This window comes from Paroedura picta, chromosome 11 (assembly GCF_049243985.1).
Source record: "Paroedura picta isolate Pp20150507F chromosome 11, Ppicta_v3.0, whole genome shotgun sequence".
In the NCBI taxonomy this organism is placed as follows: domain Eukaryota; kingdom Metazoa; phylum Chordata; class Lepidosauria; order Squamata; family Gekkonidae; genus Paroedura; species Paroedura picta.
Window position 1 is genome coordinate 6728241 of NC_135379.1, and position 21840 is coordinate 6750080.

At 48.5% G+C, this 21840-nt stretch overlaps 1 protein-coding gene across 5 annotated transcripts in view; it reads left to right on the forward strand.

The window, feature by feature from the left end:
- The window catches only part of RBM33 (RNA binding motif protein 33), an 83959-nt gene extending 65401 nt beyond the window's left edge, over positions 1–18558 (forward strand). For 4 of the 5 annotated variants that reach the window (XM_077303981.1, XM_077303982.1, XM_077303985.1 and 1 more), the window contains 2 exons: positions 9170–9258; positions 10505–18558. In XM_077303981.1, coding sequence (XP_077160096.1) covers positions 9170–9258; positions 10505–10553 — 138 coding nt within the window. In that variant the 3' untranslated portion in view covers positions 10554–18558. Of the gene's footprint in view, positions 1–3370; positions 3409–4705; positions 6665–9169; positions 9259–10504 lie in introns of those variants that run through there. The other variant, XM_077303984.1, reaches the window with a different exon arrangement.
- Positions 18559–21840: the final 3282 nt, after the last annotated feature.

The window sequence follows — 21840 nt, forward strand, 5'->3', positions numbered from 1 at the left end:
GATGAGAGATCATCACAGTTGGGTTGTCGGGGGTGAACCAACTGTGTCTCCACAGATGTCCCTGGACTGCAATGACCACAGGCCCCTGCTAGCATCTCCAACTGAGAGATCCGCGTGGGTTGACCTGATCTACTTTTGGGGAAATCTTATTCTGTACCCAGGAAAATTAATTTTTAGGGTGTGGAGACTCCTAAAGTTGAGTTCTTCTGATCTCTTATTGTGGAAACTTTGTTGCCTCCTAGACTTCCTGAAATGCAGCAGATGGCAGCCGGGGGTGGCACGGGGCAGTGTTTGTCCCAAGGATGGCCCATTTCCCTTCTTTGCACCCCGAGCTGTCGGCTTGTGCTGTCGGGAACCGCGGTGCAGAGCTCGAAAGCAAATGTGCTTCTTCCCCGGCCTGGCAGGGAGGAGAAGAGAGAGAAAGGCGCTCTTTCCCCTCTCCCTTTTGCAAGCAGCCGCAGTCTTGCCTGGCCAGAGAAAGTCTGAAATTAGGCAAAAGCCGCTCCCTCGCTGAGCTATGCAAGCTCCATACTGGGAGGGGGCGTGGGCTGTTTTGAAATGCACCCTCTGCCAGATGGCAAAATTGACACTTCCTTTGACCTGCCTCAGCCCTGCATAAACTCTTTTTCCTGATGGATGGGAGGGGGGGGAATCTGTTTTAAGGACAAACTGACTACATTGTTAGCATGTAGATTTTGGGGTGGGTAGAAGAAATCTCAAGATGTCCTAGTCCCACTGTATACCGCATTGGTCAAACCCCACTTGGAGTCCTGTGTGCAGTTCTGGAGGCCTCACTTCAAAAAGGACGCGGACAAAATGGAGAGGGGGCAGAGGAGAGTGATGGGGATGATCCAGGGACTGGGGACCAAGCCCTAGGTGGGAAGGCTGAGGGATGTGGGAGTGTCCAGCCTGGAGAAGAGGAGGTTGAGAGGGGACAGGATGGCTCTCTTGAAGGATTTCAAAGGTTGGAGGAGGGCAGGGAAAGGTTCCTGTTGGCAGCAGAGGACAGGACCCCGGAGTAATGGATTTAAACTACGGTAGAACGGTACCAGCCTAATATCAAGGAAAACATTTTAGAAGACAGAGTAGTTCAACAGTCGAATGGGCAGTCTCAGGAGGTGGTGATCTCACTCTCACTTGGGGCCTTCAGGCAGCAGCTGGACAGGCTTAATTCTCCCTGGGCCACTTAGGTTTCTTACATGGGCAGAAGGATGGTGTGAGAGCCCATCGGCGTAGTTGTGAAGAGCGGCAGCCTCTAATCAGGAGAATCGGGATTGGTCCCCATTCCTCCACTGGGTGACCTGGGTCATAGTTCTCTCAGAGTTCACTCAGCCTCCCCCACCTCACAGGGTGTCTGTTGTGGGGAGAGGAAGGGGAGACGATTATGAACCACTTTGAGACTCCTTCGGGTAGTAAAAGGCGGGGTGCAAAAACCCAGCTCTTCGTCTTCTGTCCTTTCCTGTCCCCAGCGCTGAATCCTTCGGCATCTAAAACCATGCAGTTCAGCATGGGTGTTAGTGGTCTGTAGTGCTGGTGCAGTGCCGTGGATTGCGGTTATAGGCTGGCTTAGAGGTTAGACACAGTCCATCCTAGATGCTGACCTGTTGGCTCTTAGCTGCTAATAGCTCTCTAGGCGGTAGCTCTCTTCACAGCATTCTGGGCTGCAGTCATTCGCACCCATGCTCCTGGGGAAGGGCGTCAAGAGAGAGGTGATGTTATTGCCCACGTGACTACAGTGCTTGGTCCCCTGGAATGCCTCCCTGCCCAGTAGCGTGCCTCCCCAGAAGCCATCTCTTTAAAAGTGAACGTCCCACCTTCTTGTCTTCCCACGGCTGGTTTCTGCAAAAGGAGACTACTCCAGGGGTAGTCAAACTGCAGCCCTCCAGATGTCCATGGACTACAATTCCCATGAGCCCCTGCCAGCATTTGCTGGCAGGGGCTCATGGGAATTGTAGTCCATGGACATCTGGAGGGCTGCAGTTTGACTACCCCTGCCACTGACTATAAGAATATTTTTGCCTGGTCTCTCCCTCTTTTACTACCTTTCAGTACTGACATCTAGAACGAAGCCGGTTCGTAGGAGTTAGGAAATCGGTTTTAATCGAATCTTGGAATTTTTACTCAGATGAATTGGTATTTTCATATTCTTTTTCCTGTTGCACACTGCCCCAAGAACCAACTTTTGGACAGGGGCAGTTTAAAAATCCCAAAGTAAATGAATAAAAATAAATAAGGCAGGGAGGATTCGTAGTATTCGTGGATTAAACTCAAAAGTATACCCAGTGTTTTTTTTTAAGTTATTTATTTTAAATGAGTGGTACGTTTTAAAATAATGCACTGGAAATATTCTGTTTAGGACTCTAGGATAGGGAGGCTGAAGGGATGGATGAAGGAGCCTGGCTTTTTTTTAGCACATCCCACGTAGCTTTCCTAGAGTAACGGCACTACCTAGTGCTGGCTGACAGTAATTTCAGATATGAGCAGAGATCTGCTTATAATGTTAGTTAAACGAAGGCAAAAAGGAAGAATGAAAAGAGGGTGTCTTTGTTCCCCTGACATTTGTATAGCGCATTAATTGGACCACCTTATGCTGGTGACCATTTTGCTCCTTGCAGCTGTTGAGCTCTGTTGGGTCACGGTGGAGAATCTGTGGGTCTCTTCCCCAGGCTCTTTGAGGACTGTATCTTTTTGATCTCCATGGCACCTCCATTGTGGGGTGACTCAAGGTGCGATTCTCTCCACAATACTATTTAATGTCTTATGCGCCCTCTCGCCCAGCTGGTCCAGAGGCTTGGGCTTGGGTGCCATCAGGAGGCCTGTAGCACAACAGGGGAAGTGGACTCTAGTGACGTCCAGCGACGTCAGCGGCCATCCAAACTTCTGGGAAAGGCCGTGTAATTCCTGGGGAGCTCTCGTGTACCCCAGGGTTCCCCGGTTGCAGATCCTTGCCATGTTAGCAAAGAGCACTTTGGAGAGAGGCATTCAACTTCCAAATCTATACTCGGAGTGATTTCCAGCTCTGTTTCTATGTGCATGGGTCCAGGACAGGGGTAGTCAAACTGCGGCCCTCCAGATGTCCATGGACTACAATTCCCAGGAGCCCCCTGCCAGCAAATGCTGGCAGGGGCTCCTGGGAATTGTAGTCCATGGACATCTGGAGGGCCGCAGTTTGACTGCCCCTGGTCCAGGAAGTAACGGGGTTGTTCTGCATGCAGGAGACACACATATATTCCAGGGAGTGATAGAGAAACGTGAGTAGCACAGACATGGTTGGATTTTGGCGTTTCTGTGTAGAAGAAGGGGAAGTTGAGGTTACTTTGACGCCGCAAACAAGAATGCAGACTTAACCCCATTTTATATGTTTTCCTAGCACCTGTACTTGGACACCTCAAAGCAGACGCTGGTAAAGTAAGTTATCAGGTTCATAATCATAAGTCATAAGGAGATTTAGTTTTCATAACTTAAATATTTTTTCTCTGCTATTCCTTGCCAGGTGAAAGGCCCTCTTCCCTCACAGGGCGGTTGGTTTCCCTTTTGATTTTGCATGCTGATAAATTGGCACGGAAAGGCAGGGGATTTTTTTTTTCCAGCTTGTAAACAGGGCACATAACGAAAAAACGTGGTATGTTAGAATACTACCCCCTTCTCCTAAACCAGGAGTCTCAGTTTTTCTGGTAGCGTGGACACCCCTGGGAATCGGACACAGGGTGTTCAGCACAACCGCGAAATCATTGCCACAAAAGGCGGAGCCATGCTAAAAACCACCTCTGGAGGAGGCGGAGCCACACTCACAGACAGGAAGATCAGGTGCTGGGGAGGAGGAGGTGATTTTTAAAATACCCAGGAAAAGGAGAGAGAATGACATCTATAATCTGGCGGGGGTTCCTGCTGCAATGTTATTGCAGTTCTCCACAACCAATCAGATCTCTGCGGGCCAATCAGAAGCGCAGCTGGGCAAGAGGCCTACTTTGCCCCACCCACTTTCTAAAAATACCAGGTGGTGGGCAGCAGGCAAGCACCATGTTGGGGAACCCCCTCCTAAACGATAAACGTGGGGCGACCAATCTGTGGCTCTCCAGATGTCCATGGACTACAATTCCCGTGAGCCCCTGCCAGAGTGCTGGCAGGGGCTCCTGGGAATTGTAGTCCATGGACATCTGGAGAGCCACAGTTTGCCCCCCCCACCGTATAAACCAAGACAAATTTAAATTCATTTGAGGCATGAAACAAGTATTTAACGTAGCATGTTCTTCAATCAGTACTGTGAACAAATATTCCATGTAGCGTGTTCCTTCGTAAAATCACTGGCATTTTCAGTGTACGCACAAATACGTTTTAATTTGCGTTCCGCGCCATCGGGAGCCTTTGTCATTCCAGAAATAAGGCTTTCCGTATCTTTACCCCAGTCGGCTGCCCACCATGCACAGTTCTTTGCCGGGCTAATCCTTCCCATAATGATCAACGTGGTTTAGTCCAGGGGTAGTCAACCTGTGGTCCTCCAGATGTCCATGGACTACAATTCCCATGAGCCCCTGCCAGCGTTTGCTGGCAGGGGCTCAGGGGAATTGTAGTCCATGGACATCTGGAGGACCACAGGTTGACTACCCCTGGTTTAGTCGAAGCGCTTTGTGGAATGTCACCCTGGGAGACGGTGCTGTAGCTAAACCCAGCTGCTTCTTCTTTTTCTCCCAATTGGCTCTCACAGGAGGCTGCAGGCGAGAGCGCTGGGAGAGAACCTGCCCGTAGTTGAAAGAGAGACCCATAACTTGGTTGTGAGGATCAGTTATTAGCAGCAGGGCCGAAGAAGGTGCAGGCGAGGGAGAGCGCCAGCGGTACGGGAGGAGTCGCCACGTGCTGCCGATGGGGCACGCCCCCCCGCCCTCTTGGTCTCCCGTCCCTCGTGCCGACTTTAACGGACATTTCAGCTTGCCCTGCCGTTCAGGGTGGAGGAAATTGTTTGTAATTAGTTGCCAGTTTGGTGGAAGAAGATTTGCTATCATTTGAGGGGTGGTTAAATGCAAACAGCGCCTGTTTTTTGTAAACATTTCCTGTACGCAGCGGCCAGATCTGGCTTTACAAAGTGTTATTTCGTTACAACGGCAAATGATGGGGTGGTCGTAGTGGGTTAAAGAGCGTTGCTGATAACAGCTGGGCAGATCCACGAGACAAAGGGCAGGGGCCAAGAAGAGCACAGAACTTTAGGGACCATCTTGTCCATGCCAACATCTTAGGAGCTAGGATGTAACCTCCCTGTACGGCCGTTGTCATACTGCGACCTGGTACAGTTTTGGGCACTCCTTTGAAGTTTAAAAAAGGCTAACCTTCAAAGCATAAAGGTTGCAGATGTGGCTTTTCCCCCATCTCCCTTTTGAAAATTCAAACCACTGACGCCGACTTTCTTTTTTGAGAGGTCATGCAGAAGGCCACAGCCAGACCGGCTTGGACACGCGTGATTAAAACTTCAACCAGAGCAACCAGAGCCTGAGCGAGGCTTTCGGAAATAACGAGAAGGAAGGCCTAAGAAAAAGAAGCCAGTAGTTTTCAGTTTGCTTTGTGCTCAGTATCGAAAGATAGTTGAGAAGGGTTGACCTGTCAGGTTCCTTTCTGAGTTTTGGAAGCTTCCCGTTTCCTCACTGCCATGTTCATCTCTGATGATGACATTTTCTGTCCCCTTTTTTGCTAAATGGGAATCCTAAATGCTGGGAAAGATGGCGGAGACCCTTCATGGTTCTTCACAGACCAATCAAACCAGAATAAGTGGATTCTGTTGTATTCGGTGTTGAAACGTTTTTGACACGTTTTGGTTTCGAAACTCTTTCCACAGGGAATTCTTGCCCCCGAATCCCATGATTTTGACTGCAGTGAAAAATGGGTCCAAATTTTCTGGAATCCAAACCTGCGTTTCGTAAACTTGTCTAAAGGGCTGTTTGCAAAGAGCTTCTCGTTTACGGGATGGATGATCTTTTCTGTATTCTCCTGTCCCGCAGCAGTCATATCTCTCCATGGGAAACTTAACTCCGAGAAGAGCAGTCTTAGAAGCTACATAAAGTCATAGCCCCACAGATGGACGGAGGCTACGGTGGGGAGAAGGAAGGGCGAGAAATTGTCCCCTTTTGCCTCTTGCGGGGGTCAGAACTCCCCCCATGGAAGAGGTGGGAAGGGAAGTTTTTTCCCTTTGACCTCTATGGTCCCTGTGGCTTGTGACCCTGGGGGTCAACTTTCCATAGAGTCAAATAGGACTGCTGAGAGGAGGGGGAACGCAGGAAGGATCCGTGACTATCAGTATGTTCTGCTGAAGCAGTCATGAAATCCAGCTCTGGGCGTAATCCTCATTCGCTGTGTTCTGTAAAGTCTCTTGAAAGAAATTCATGTTGATTGTGGGAAATTTAACCATGTAACCAAGAGAGGTGGACAGACTCAATTGTGCTGGGAAGAGATTGACAATATATACTTGTTTCAAGTAGTTGCCTGCCACTAACTGACACTAAGCAGGTGTGAAGCAGGATTTTTGGGGTTTTGTGGTTCTTAAACTGGTGGCAGTGAAGATGGCTCGGTGGAATGCAGGAAGCTTCACTTTGAGGTCACCTAAACTAATGAGGCAAACCTGCCCTTCCATGGATGAGTAGAATCTTAGCAGCAAGACTCAGGCCTCAACCAAGAATTATGCACTATCAGGGGTGGCCAAACGGTGGCTCTCCAGAGGTCCATGGACTACAATTCCCATGAGCCCCTGCTTGCAGGGGCTCATGGGAATTGTAGTCCATGGACCTCTGGAGAGCCACTGTTCGGCCACCCCTGCACTACATGACATGTACATAGCTGCTATCAAGTAAGTTGGTTAAGAAACAAGAATTTTTGCTAGTGTCCCTCATAACTTCCGAGCGACATGCTCAAATTATGCTCAAATGATGCTAGTTGTGACGCTAAGCGAGGGTATGTTCCGTACAGAATATTTTTTCGAGTAAACTTTATGTTGTTATTTTTTGTACATAAAACAGTTCTGTAAAAAAGATTTCTATTACGTTATCGTCCGTATTTTGCTCCTTGCAATAAAAAAAGCACGTCATAAACTTACCTGATCATGGCTGCTGTTCCTTGGGGGCGGAGGGGGTGTGGCTTAAAGGGCCCTAAATGGTCTGGGGCTTCCCTACCTGCGGGACCGCCTCCTCTCCTGTGCCCCTCAGAAGAGCTTATGCTTGAGCATGCAAAGTCTGCTCAAGATCCCCAGCTCCAGAGAAGGGGAAGTGTCCTCAACCAGAGCCAGGGATTTGCTATGCCCTGGCTCCAACCTAGTGGAAGGCTCTCCCAAATGACATCGGGGCCCTGTGGGATTTGCAGCAGTTCCATAAGGCCTGTAAGGAAGAGCTTACAGCTGTGGTTGAGGCCATTAGAAACATGAACATTAACTGGTTTCCTTACTTCAGGGGTAGGCAAACTGTGGCCCTCCAGATAGTCATGGACTACAATTCTCATGAGTCCCTGCCAGGAAAAGCTGGCAGGGGCTCATGGGAATTGTAGTCCATGACTATCTGGAGGGCCACAGTTTGCCCACCTCTGCTCTACGTAGACAATAACTTCTGGATGCCACACAGATAATTCCATCTCTGCACTTTCTTCCCTCTCCCTCCCAGCGGAGGGAAGGTGGCCCCTCTGCCGTTTTGAAGGCCGATTGCTTTTATTTCCTGCACAAGTTCTCCTGTGTGGGCAGAGAACTTCATTGGTTTTGGATTGAGCCTAGGGTATTCAGGGCATCAACATACTCCCACTGTTACATCTTTCAAACAGATATTCTCCGAAGAAGACTTGGTTCTTATATGCCGCTTTTCCCTACCCAAAGGAGGCTCAAAGCGGCTTACAGTCGCCTTCCCTTTCCTCTCCCCACAACAGACACCCTGTGAGGTAGGTGAGGCTGAGAGAGCCCTGAGATTACTGAAGAAGAAGACGAGTTGGTTCTTATATGCCGCTTTTCCCTACCCAAAGGAGGCTCAAAGCGGCTTACAGTTGCCTTCCCTTTCCTCTCCCCACAACAGACACCCTGTGAGGTGGGTGAGGCTGAGAGAGCCCTGATATCACTGAAGAAGAAGAAGAAGAGTTGGTTCTTAGATGCCGCTTTTCTCTACCCGAAGGAGGCTCAAAGCGGCTTCCATTCACCTTCCCTTTCCTCTCCCCATAACAGACACCCTGTGAGGTGGGTGAGGTCAGAGAGCCCTGATATTCCTGCTCGGACAGAACAGCTTTATCAGTGCTGTGGCGAGCCCAAGGTCTCTCAGCTTGGCTGCATGTGGAGGAGGAGCAGGGAATCAAACCCAGCTCATCAGATTAGAAGTCTGCACTCCTAAGCACTACACCAAGCTGGTTCCCACTAATGATCCCACTTATCTTAGGATCCTATGGCCAAGAGATATTTTGAGTTGAGGGAATATCTGCTTGGTTCAGCATCTCAGAGTGGAAGTATATAAGCGATCGCACGGCATTAAAAATTGCTGGAGAACAAGTCACTGGGGAAGGATTACCAATCTGAAAGCAGGATATTAAAATCCAGAGTCCGTTTTGGCTTGCCCTAGCAAAAGAGACACTGAACAACAATAACCATTGTTTATTCAACTTTATTAACTGCACACCTGGAGTCATCTTTTTCGGTTCTGGTACCTGTGGACCAGCTGGCCCTTTGTGCTTGCCTGGGAGGGCCTAAGGCAGCTTACAGATGGACGAAACGCTCTCCATGCATCCTGCCTTATCCTTTGCGCTGTGGGGTCACCTAAGAGTTGGCCGTTTGGGGCAGCTTTCTCGGTTGAGTCCTTTCTGGCTACCTGGATCTGTTTGGGTCCCTGGAAGTTTGTTTTGGGTCATCTCATCATCTGGGTTGACATCAGCCACTTTCGGGAGACTGAAGCAGCGATGGGGGGAAAGGGCTGTCAAATCACAATGCAGAGCCGGTGGACTTCCTTGGCTCGGTGGGTTGCAGGTTGCACAGGCCTGTCCCAACCATAGCAGCAGCTGCCTTCTTCAACCACACCGAGTTCCTGCCCAAGTTCTGGGTCATGATCCCTGATGTTCTTTTTTCCAGTGGTCCGATTCTTCTGCTTTTTGGAGGGGGGAGATATGGAACAAAACCTTGCTCCCGAACAAAATGTAAGAGACGGCGGTGTGTTTGTTTTGTCTTCCGCAGAGCTTACAGATGCTTCCTCAACAACGGAAGGCCATTGCAAAATTCAAAGAGCCCGCCGACGCTTTAAGATTCCAGCAGAAGTTTCACAGGTAGATCGGTTTGCATACAGTGGTCTTTGTGACGTGTACTCTTTGTGACTTTGTGACTTGTACATCCCCGCCCCCATGTAAGTGCTTTGCTTGTCATATTTCGGTTTCCCTTGTCCATTAGCAGAAGAACTACATGTGAATGCAAAGGATGTGGTATTAACCCTCACAAGCACATCAACAGAGCCCTGCTGGATCAGACCAGGGGTCCATCTAGTCCAGCACCCAGTCTCACACAGGGGCCAACCGGAGGGTCAACAGCAGGACATGGAGGCCAAGGCCTTCCCCTAATCAGAAAGACCCTTCTGGGTCAGACCAGGGGTCCATCAAGTCCAGCATCCTATCTCACATGGTGGCCAATGGTTTCTTTTGGAGGCCCAACAGGACATAGGTATAAGAAGGAAGATAAGAGCCCTGCTGGATCAGACCAGGGGTCCATCTAGTCTAGCATCTAGTCTTACACAGTGGTCAACCAGTTCCTCTGGAGGGTTAACAGCAGGGCATAGAGGCCAAGGCTTTCTAATCAGAAAAACCCTTCAGTTCCTTGGTCAGGTCATAGAGGACGAGACCTCCCCCTGATCTTGCCTTCTGACTTTGGGATTCAGAGGCTGACTGCCTCAGACTGTGGAGGTTCCCTTTAGTCACCTTGGTTAGTTATATTAGCAACTGAAAGACCTGTCCACCATGAATCTGCCTGAACCCCTTTCAAAGCCATCCATGCCTGTGGGCTGACTTGACCTGACCAAGCAGGGGTCAGCCCTGGCTAGTGTTCGGACGAGAGACCTCCAAACACCAGGCTCACAACGTGGAAACGGGTAGTGGCAAACCAACTCTGCCCAACAGTTGCCTTGAAAACCCTTTCGAGGTCACCGTGAGTCAGCTGGGCTTGGCGTTACTTTCCACCTCCATGCCTGTGGCCACCACAACATCCCCTGAGAGCGAATTCCACGTTTTAATTCCTCCCGAGAAGCCGCTGGTATGAGGGCTCTGTTCTAAGCCGCCCACGTGGACGGGAATGTCTCCGACAGCCACGTGGCTTTTCTGTGTCCAGTGCTTTAGCAGAAAGGGCTCCTTTGGGGGCTGCCCGCTCTTACTCCCTAAACCTTGGCTCATTTTTTCCCCGTGGCCTCGGTGCAGATGTCATTTTTATAAACAGATCTTCTGCAGAAATCTGCACCAGCGCACGGACGTGGCGAGCCCGGGAACCGTTTGTCTCTCTCTTGACCCTTGTGCTTCCCCCCTTTCCCAGGCACATGATAGATCTGTCCCACATCAACGTGGCCCTGATAGTGGAGTGATCTGCTGAAGACGACCGAGCCATACTCAAGCGGCGTGCTTCAGAGGAAGCCACGGGGCTGGGACTTCCGCCAGCAGGCCGATCCCAGCTTTTGCCCTTTAATCTCCAGACTCCTTTGACGACGCCACAGACAGCAAAAGCACTGCTAGGAAGGAAGCCAAATGCGGACGGATTCGGGAACGGGGTTTCAGCCTTGGCTTCGTCTTTTACTGTGTAAACCTGTGGGAACTGCGGCAGGGGTCCGCGCCCTCGAGCGCAACCCCGCGGCATGCGTAGATGGTTCTCGAGAGACCCATGGTCCGATCGGTGACTCACGCTGAAAAAACACTACCGTTGCAAAGACCTTTTTTAAACCACGCTTATTCGTAGCAAAGAGTGCTTGATAATGGTTGCTCTTATCTTCCGTGAGAGGTTTCGGAATGACGGTGCACCCACACTATGACTTTCATATCTAAGCCGGTAGGGGCATATAACATATAGAATAACATACGGTCTGCGTAACCGGTTGGCCGTCGGGCAAGGGGTATTGCAACTACGAAGTCTTGTAAGCTCTTATTCCTGGTTGGGTCAAGGCAATACAGCTTTCTGCAACACAGACCCTGCTACCTTCTCTCTGCCTTCTTTCCTCTCTGGTGCTTTCCGACAGGAATAACTTTGCCCAGTTTCCCCTCTTAGGCTCACAAGGATCTGATAGTTTTCTTTCCTGGAGTCTCTTCATTCATGCCTCTTTGCGTTCCTGGGTAGATCTTGGATTGCTTTGAAAGGGGGCTTATGAAATGCATCGTAAGGAGGGGAATTGCTGTTCCCGTTTGTTGCGATGCTCACCAAAACCCACAAATAGAGTTCGTTCCTGACAGCCTGTTGCACACCGTTCGGCTGGCAGTCTGTTTGCCCCCAGGAATCCACGGCTCTGATTCCCACTTCTCATTTTGGAGATGTGCTCTGCCTTTTTGACTTGCTGCGAAGACTGCGTAAGTGGCAGGGGCTGTGGAATTCTACTCTAGTGTAGATGAAATGAGGAAGTGGTCGGGTTTTTGAAGACATGGGGTCCGTTCCGGAAATTATGTACAGATTTTAAGAAGTCGGGGCAATGATATTAAGTAAAGGTTCCCACCGTCTCCTTCCATTGTTTTTTTTTTGCATCAAAAGCTAGCTACTTCTTCCATAGGATCAAGACTCGTATAAAAAACTGTATCCTCCATAGTTATTCCTAGAAGTGCATTTCAGTTCTAATGCGTTAGTTGGCTTAGGCGCCCTTTGAAATTGTGGATACACAGAAAGGACTGATCAGGATCGGCAATTAGGAAGTTCCTAGGTATCTTTTAAAGATTTTTTTAAATGGGTCAGAACTTTTTAAAAAAATTACCAGCATGGGGAAGAGAAGAGTTAACTGGAGACCATTGTGAGTCTTGGACTCTACAGAATGTGGCTTCTCATTCCCCGGTTGAGACGCCATTAAGGCCAAGCGGTCAATATTAGACAAGGTCTTTGGGCCAATAGTGCTTGCCTTCCCTCCCAGAGAAAATTACAGGAAGAGTTGAGTTGTTTGCAAAAGGATGGATGTTTCAAAAGCGTTTTTAACAAGTGGCTTGTAAAGGTGAGCGGTGACCTCATGGAGTGCCCAGCCTTGAACAGGCGACGGAGGTGAGTTTTGTCCCGAGTCCTTCATCCTTTCATTTCGTTCTGGTCGAGGCTGCAGGAGACTTGGGTCCTGATGGGTCGTCGGTTTCCCTGGGCTCAGGAAGGTGTTCGGACCTTCAGCGGGACTCGAGGTCAGATTGAGAATGCCCCGCATAACTGATTAGGCTGGGCCGGCCTTCGAAGGTAGCTCTGGTTCTTTTGCAGACATTAAATCTTTTGGTTGCGTTGAGGCAGAATTACACGTGACGCCCTTCCTGCTCCGGAACCGCTTCTCCGGACAAAGTAGGTTGGGAGAAATCATGACACAGTTATGGGGGGGGGGGGAGTGGGGAGGATGGGACAAAGAGGCAAGTGAATTGTAGGGATTGCCAGCATTTTTCAGGATCAGGGCTCCGTAGCAGGCAGGAGTGCCTGGGTTTGGCAAAAAGGTGCTTTGATGGTGGAGAGGAGGGGGTGGTCCCTGAACAGGAAATCCCATGCAGTTTGGGACACTCCATTGTGCTAACCTCTAGGGGTTTGTTGCCACCATCGCTAACTTTGGACTTGTAAAGAAACAGTCATTAAAAATAAAACTACTTAAAATAGTTGAAACTCTGACTGCGAGAAGACAGCGGTGGCTTTTAAAAGGTTCGTATGCTTTCTTGTACCGGCGCTGTACACGCAACCAGGCTGGCTTCACGTTATGGAGAGTAGGGCATGCTCGGTCCATGTGTGTCTCTGTGTGCGCGCACTTCACATAGATATTTTGTTTGTTCACCGCTGTCAACTTGATCTTCCTGGTTTAGATTATGGGAAAGGAGAGTTCCCCTGCATGCTCCTGATTCTTCCTCTCCGTAGGTGGCGGGAGGAATCCCCTGCTCTGGGTGGAAGGCACCCAGCCGCTGAGGAAAGCAAGCTTTGAGTGGATTGTCGCGCGCTAACTTAGCAGTAGGTTCTGTTAACAAGATTGGAAGGTGATTCTTGGCAGCTCGAAGTACCTTCAGCAAAAAACGACAATTAAAAGCAAGAAACCTCCCCCCTCCCCCCCTTGCGACACATCACTTTTTTTTTGTTTTTTTGCAGAAGATCTGTTGCAACCATTATCTTGTTCTTTCTGTATCATGCATTGAAAATAAGATGCAAAAATGCAGGACTCACATTTCACGTATTATGTAAATATATCGGACTTTTGAACAAACTTTCAGCGAGGCTAAGTGCTTACGGTTTTAGTCAAATCAGAACTCTTGGGGAAGGGAGGAGGGAGGGAGGGAGGGAGGGGGGGAGGGAAGGGGGTGCAGCGGTTGTGTTGTCTTATCAAACTTTAACGGGCGCAGTTCCCTAAATGTTCACTTTTTTGTGTACCTCTTCGATTTTTTTTTTATAAAGATGCCAGTAAGTCAATACATACATCCTGATCTGTGTATTATTTGTTCACTAAGATTCAGAAACTCAAATGGATGTTTCTAGCCAGTATCTACTGTAGGCGAAGTCAGTTTCCCCCCCCCCCCACTCTTAGAATAATGTCTGTTTTAATTTTGCGGCATTTCCAAATGCGCACGACCTATCACGACCTTCTTACTGAACAAAAATGCAGCCAAATGTTGTGCAATGTTGGAAGAATAATCGTAATTACAACTTAACACTTAAAATGTAACTAGGCAATAGTGTGTGGGGTTTTTTTCCCCCAGTGGAAAATGCAGCAGAGGTTTTCAGTTCGGTCTTGAGGATTTTGAAGCTTGGAAGCTGGTTTGGGCATTCTGTTTGATAAGGTATTAATAATTTGATAAGGCATTATTGCCACTAGAGTACAATGTGTCCATCAAGAATGAAATAAGGTTGGTTTTCGTCATGCCAGTGATACAGGCCAGTCACGGAATTCAAGAGTACTGAATTTAACGCTCCTTTGTAATATTGAGGGTTTTGTTGCAGTATTGATCCTAAGGCAAAGGTGGAGGGGGGGGTGTCAGCTGAAGCCCAGTCCTAAATACAAGGGGTGCTACATATATTCCCGATTCTAGCTCCTTAAATGGTTCGAGTCAAAAGATGATTGATGGGACATAGTGTCAGGAAACGGAACTCGATCCCTGTAGCCAAAAAAAAGAAAGAAAGCCCCTTATTCTGTGATTTGCAGCCTTTGTATTCTAGGGGACAAAATTAGGCAATGGGGAAGAGCTGATAAGATGATTTTAACAGGGAAATGTCAGTACAAGGTGACACTTCCCTTTCATTCAGTCATGCTAGCTTGTTCACACCCATCTGTCCTGCGTGGTGAAATCCGAAGGTAAAGTGTTTTCCGCAGCTGAGTTTTATGCGGTGCTGTCTTTTGTTTCGTTACCAGGACAAGATGGGCATCCAGAGTAGCAGCCCGAGAAGAATGAAAGGGAGAATGTCACCTTGTGGTGGTATCCCCTGTTCTAGTATTTTAATTTATTTTTTCCTTATTTTGATTTGCAATTTATTTATTTTTTTGATCTATAGTTTGTCAGTTATTTTCCACAGAAAGCTTTAGCTGGAAGAAGACACAGGGAATTCTGGGTGTTGTATGTCGCATGTGCTTCAGGGATCAGTTGAGAGTTGCATTTTTTTTTTTTTTAGTATATCCTTGAGTTAGTCAACTTTAATTGTTTTGGCGCCTTCCCCCAATCTCTCCTGTATTGGTATCAAGGGAAGTAAGGAGTCAAAGCTGGAGTTTAGTGGCACCTTTAAGGCCCACAAAGTTTAATTCTGGGTACACGTTTTTGTGTGCATATGTTTTGCCTCATCTCTGGCTTTTCTGGCTAGGCGGTACGTGACCAATTTTCCTTCCTTGTCCATTACAACGTTCTTTCTGTTGGCCTTCTGTTGAGATGTCCCTTGACCTGAACGGTAGGCTGTTGGCCTTGTACCCTTACCGATGGCATGCAACATCTGGGGGTTTTATCAGCTGCTCACAACTTTCATCACCATCTTCTAAACTTTATTTTGCAGCAGTAATTATGGACAATACAAAGATCCGGAGACCCCTTTATAGAATCCTAGAGGTGCAATTAGATTTTAAAGGAGCATACCCCTAGATGACCTCAATGTGTTAAAATTTGCCTGTGGGAGGTCACATGAGCCCCATGGTTAAATATCAAAACGAATTTCATTATTTATTCATTTGTTATATTTTCTGCTGGTTGCTGACCATATTAGTAAACTGTACTAATTTCATAATATCCGTACTATAATTGCAAAGTATTGAATCCTAAGGATTTTCTGTAAGGTTTTTTTGTAACCTGTATGTATATTTTTATTCAACTCAGTTTAGCTATTATTTACATAAGCCCCAGGGCCTTATGTACAGACGCCAGATTCATATTGGATCTCATGTATACCTTTTTCGGGTATAAGTATGGTTGGAAGGGATCTTTTTTCTTCCTTTTGTCTTTTTTTTGGTGGTCTACCAAGGATGCAGAGCCTCTTGTGGCGCAGGGTGGTAAGGCAGCAGAAATGCTGTTTGAAGCTGTCTGCCCATGAGGCTGGGAGTTCGATCCCAGCATCCGGCTCAAGGTTGACTCAGCCTTCCATCCTTCCGAGGTCGGTAAAATGAGTACCCAGCTTGCTGGGGGGTAAACGGTAATGACTGGGGAAGGCACTGGCAAACCACCCTGTATTGAGTCTGCCATGAAAACGCTAGAGGGCGTCACCCCAAGGGTCAGACATGACTCGGTGCTTGCACAGGGGATACCTTTACCTTACCAAGGATGCACTTCCAGTTTTCATGTTCATCTCGATAAGAGTGTCCTTTTTCACACTATATGTGTTTTGGTGAGGTCAATTCTTCTTGAACCGCCCCCCTCCCCTTCACCATGGGGTTGGATGTGGATCTTAAAAGGCAGCCTGTAAACATGGTGCTGGCTTTTCAGCAGATCCACGTAATGTGTGTGTGTGTGAGACACCAACAAGTCTCCTCCAACATACAGCCACCCTGTGAATTAGTATTAATGCCCACTGCCCATCAGGGAGGCTAAATTTCTTAGAACCAATGTGCAAATTAAATGGAACGTCCAGGTTTTTTTTAAATGGTGTTACTGAAGTTCGTGTATGCAATTTAGCGAAATATCTGAGCTGTAAAATGCTGTTTTCTTGCATGCTCCTTTAGTCACTTGCTTTACAATATGCAGTGGTTTTTATTCTTTGCTATTTGGATGCATCTAAAATTAATTATCTTTTGTTTTTTAAATAATCCACTAATTTCCTTTACAGGTGTAAGGGAGAGCAGGGAGTTGATTCTTAAACTCCTTCAGCGCTTGGCTTGAAAGCTAACATTTTTCTTTTTTTATAGGTGCAGCGGATGCATCACAGTTATTTGTTTACAGGGGCTCTACAGGCTTACGGATTTCATGCATTTTTAGTAATGTTTTAACAGCTTCCCCTCCCCAATTCCTGTTTTGCTTTCTATCAACCCTTAATTGCCTTTATTAGGCTGTAAGGGTGAGGCTCACCCAAGACCACCCATTTAAATAAGCTTCCTACAAATTTGACAGGGATTATTTCGTGTCCAGATCTGCCACTGGGCAACATTTCCCCTGCAGTTTGACAAGGCGATATCGTCGTCTTCGCTTTCTCCTTATTTTCCCAGTTCTTCCTTCCCAATAGCACCCAGGAATTTAGCATTGGAGAGCAGACTGCAGAAAGGCCCCATGGGAGCCCAGTGTGCTCTTCCTGCCTCCCCATCGTGGGATCTCTGCTTCCGTCCTTGTGTACAGTGTGACAGTCAGATTAATAGAGGCCACCACTCACTGACTTCTCCCTGCGTTCCCCTCTCAGTGCAATTCCTGTCTAATGCATGGATGCTAGGACAACTGAGGGTTATACGCTTAATACCATCAGCCCGTTGGTCAGTTGAGCCCAATATTGCCTGCTTGGACTGGTTGGTAGCCCTCCAAGAACTTAGGCAGCGGGTCTGTCCTAGTTGGAGATTATTTTGCCTGGGGATTCCACATGTGCAGCCAGGGCCTGCCTGCAGATAAAGCATGGGTTCTTCCATTGAAATAGGGCTTTGAGTGGATCTCTGAGGGCTTCTTCAGTATAAGGTGCTGGAGAGTTGCACTGACCAAAATGCAGTGCCCGCAGCGTAGCAGAGCAGCCTGAGTAGCCGGACTCATCAGAGCTCGGAAGCTAGGCAAGGTTAGGCAACCTGCTAAGGAAGCTCTGGATTGCGATGCAGAAGAAAGCCATATCCACTCCTCTCTTTCCTCCAAACCCCAATGAGGGGTCGCCATAAATCAATGGCAGCTTGACAGCACTTAATGAACATTAGAACAGCATAGTGTGCTGGACGGAGGCTATACCAGATTCCAGCTGAACCACTTTGTACCCAGCCCCTGGCATACAAAACATGCAGGATTGCACCCTTGGACCATTCACGAAATCTAGCACCAACAGCATTTCTCCTGATCCAGCTGCCCAGAACCGGCATCGCTGTGAAAGCTTTTGAGCCATTTAAGTGACAGTGGTCTTTGTAATCTGTGGCCTTTGTAATCTCTTGTCCCAGCTATAGGAGCTCCATGCCACAGGGATACTTGCTGCTCCATTGCCTGTGTCCTTAATATTCTAGGACGCTAGTAGGTATGTGCCTAGCTGTTTCACAGGCGGTGGGTTCCCCCCTTCCCTTTACCGGCTCTCTTTTTTTCTCCTCTAGGAAATTTGTGAGGCTCTTAACCATTTACTCAGGTTTATTATCCACACAGGCAAATGGTCCCGGATCCCCAGGACAGCACAAGAAAGAAGGATGCGCCGTTGCTAACCTCTTTTCTCCCTCCCTCCTTCCTTTTTGCAGGCTCTCCTAGCTCTCCCCGAACGCAGTGGTAGCGATAGCTTTGTAACACTTTCCATGTAGCGATAGCGTGACCCTGTCGATCTGTTAGTGCTGTGACTGAATGTGACCTTTCCTAACCTTGTGACCTCCTGAAATACTGTACGGACTCGAATGTAACTGGCGTTGCGGTTCAAAATTGTACTGCTCTAATCTGGAGCGTGAAGCTTGTATTTATCAGGAAAAGCTCAAGCACTGGCTGATGAATTATGGCACAGACACCCCCGGGGTTTGTATCCCACGCCTTGCTTTCGGCAAGATCCGATGCCCATGTTGGTTTTACACCTCGCTTTCTCAAATGTAATCCGTGTGACTTGTCTTTTCTTTTCTTTTTTTTTCCTGCGCCAAATTTGTTGCACTTGTTTTTACAAGGCTTCTCTGGAGTTTGTTCGCGCGCTATGAATTCGTGGAGAAAATCAGTGTGTAAATTTGCGGTTCCAGATTTCGCTAGCCAATTTAAGTAGCTCCAGGCTCATTGTGCTATTAAACTTGTCTGCTTGTATATAAATAAATAAAACTGTATAAATAAAAGCTCCTTTCTTCATAACACGGCCTGCGCATTTTGTTCAGCAGCTCCTCACAGATTGTAATATTAACTTACAGAATCATAGAATCATAGAGTTGGAAGGGGCCATACAGGCCATCTAGTCCAACCCCCTGCTCTAAGCAGGATCGGCCCTAAGCATACTAAAGCATCCAATAAAAACTTAATTGCGGAGGTTACCCAACATTGGCTTTTCCCCACAATAACCTTGAGGAGTAGGTGAATTCTTCCTGACCCAATGATTTGAGCATCCTAAACCTCTGTCTTGCTTACTTAACCATACCTGATCTGGTTGGGAGGTTCAATAGTATTTTCTGGGGAACGGCAAAGATCCAAGTTAAGGAAAGAGTTAGAACAGGGTTTCTTGATGGCCCTGGAAAGGTTTCCCGAATGGGAGGAGTTAATTTGTCAAACTTTTATCGGGTGATATGACCATGTATGGCCAATGATGGGCCTGGAGGGTGTGGGAAGGGGAGGGGCCCTGGGTGGGCATGTCCACAGCTCTGCTTCCCAACCCTATTCTGCACAATCACACCACTTCTGGGACTTCTCAAAACCTGAAGAATGTTTCAGGGGGTTCTCAACAGTAAAAAAAAGTTGAGAACATCTGAGTTAGAAGGGCCACAGTTTTCATAGAATGTCACGGCAAGTGTATTATTCAAAGAGAAAAGTATCTAAAGGCTGAAAGAGTATAACGTTTTGGACTTTCCTGTAGAGACACCTACTTAGACACTGCATTCTGTTCAGCCCTCCCTAAACAATTAGGGTGTTCCAGACATCAGGTGATAACTTAGAATCATAGAGTTGGAAGGAACCTCCAGGGTCATCTGGTCCAGGGGTAGTCAACCTGTGGTCCTCCAGATGTCCATGGACTACAATTCCCATGAGCCCTTGCCAGCGTTTGCTGATCTAGTCCAACTCCCTGCTGAATGCCGGAAAACTCAGTCGTTCCTCCTCTTCTGAGTAGTACATGGATTCCATCCACTGGTGGGCTGCTACTCCAAACCCAGTCCTCAACATCATTGCAACTGCAGGCGCTTGTGGAATTTTGAGGAAGGGTCCTAGCCCACCACCGCATCGGGGATAGGGGATCGCAAAATGTTGACGTTCCAAGACAAGCATTCTCCGATGATGGGGATGGCTATGGTGGAACGCCTACCTCCTGCAAAGCCAAAGGTGAAGCTCCTCATATTCCGTGACAATCAAGGATGGCAGAACCAGAAAAGCCTGCATGACAGAGCTTGGTCTTTCAGCACTCCTTGGGAGTGGACAGCTCCACATTAGATGGCCCTATTGTTTTAGGATATGCAAGTTCTGTCAGAGCCTCTTGTGGCGCAGAGTGGTAAGGCAGCGATATGCTGTCTGAAGCTGTCTGCCCATGAGGCTGGGAGTTCAATCCCAGCAGCCGGCTCAAGGTTAACTTAGCCTTCCATCCTTCCGAGGTCGGTAAAACGAGTACCCAGCTTGCTGCTGGGGGGTAAACGGTAATGACTGGGGAAGGCACTGGCAAACCACCCCGTATTGAGTCTGCCATGAAAACCCTGGAGGACGTGACCCAGTGCTTGCACAGCGGATACCTTTACCTTTTATGCAAGTTCTGTAGGGCAGGGGTAGTCAACCTGTGGTCCTCCAGATGTTCATGAACTACAATTCCCATGAGCCCCTGCCAGCGTTTGCTGGCAGGGGCTCATGGGAATTGTAGTTCATGAACATCTGGAGGATCACAGGTTGACTACCCCTGCTGTAGGGTGCATGATTCAACAGCACATATGAAGAATACCCTGCAGAGGGCATTAGAATGTACAGCTTTTGGGGCCTACCTTTCTGTGGTGCCCACCTGGGCAGTGGGTGTCAGCCCCAGTTTATGAGGATTTTATGGGGGAGGGGCCCTTAGGCCTATCTGACTTGGAGGAGAATTCCTTCCTGACCCCACAGGAGCGATTGGCATTGCCCTGGGCATGTGAGAAAGCACCACAAGAACCAAGTACCAGCTCACCCCTTTCTGTCCTCTCCTTACGATCTGCCTAAATTCACAGTGTTTCGTTTAATCGAGGTGAAACTAAACCAGCTGGGTGTCGTGGTTAAGAGCGGCAGCCTCTAATCTGGAGAAGCAGGGTTGATTCCCCACTTTCCCTCCACATGCAGCCAGATTGGTGACCTTGGGTCAGTCACAGTTCTCTCAGAGCTCTCTGAGCCACCTTTACCTCATAGGGTGCCTGTTGGTGGGAGAGGAAAGGAAGGAGATTGTGGGCTGTCTTGAGTCATATGAGGCTTGCTGGCTGATCTTGGTCTGGGCCAGAGCTCTCTCAGCCCCACCTGCCTCACAGGGTGCCCGTTGTGGGGAGAGGAGGGGAAAGGGGTTTGCAAGTCGCTTCAGGACCCCTCCAGGTAGTGAACAGCTGGGTTTAAAAGAAAAGAAGCTCTTTTCCTTCTCATCAGAAATACCGGGTGCAGATCATGTCATGTGTGAACCCTTCCTGGCCTCCTCTTCCTTCTGTCCAGTTTCTTGTGACCCAGCTATAAAGGAACCATCTCAGAACGGAAACCACCCTGCTTGCTTAATAAAAAAAATATAAACTATGAAATACAGACGGCGTTTTCCCTTTGGGCCTCACCCGCCTGCCCCTTTAATCAGCAGTGTTTTGACAGATAGCGCATCTCCTCACATCGTGAGGACGTCTGCCCCACAGCTCATCAGCTAAGCCCTCCATCACCGGGCAGCCTATGGTGTGTGTGTGTGTGTGGGGGGGGATGGCCCTCATTTCTCTTCCAGATCCGTTGGCCACCCAGCCCTTCATCGTCTCCTCTGCTTCGAGGCTTCCCTCTGGCACCCGGGCCCTGTCCTCACACGTTTAAAATTCAAATTTATGGGGACAGGGGGAAGATGGCCCTCCCGAGCACCTGAAAATCAGCTCCCGGACCCTCAAGTGGGAAATGAGGCACATGATTGCCGACTGCCAGCTGTGTGAGAGGCTCTGATTGGTATTAATTGCCACGAGATAATGGCCTACTCTCCCCCCCCCCGCCCCCAGCGAGGGCAAAATGGCCTCTCGTGCTGAATGGCGCTGATGAAGGGGCTTCCGGGCGGAGGGGCCTGGAGGGCACTTGGGCCAGGCTCTTCAGCAGCCAGGAGAAATCTCTCCGCATGGCAGACCTGAAATGCGGCCTTCTGTCTTCAGGGGCCTTAGCATAGGAGTCAGTTTGACAGCCCCAGTCTTCTTGACCGTGTGAGAGTGGGGAGTGTTGTCACAGCTCTTCCTGCTGGTGACAAGTTTATGAAGGCAT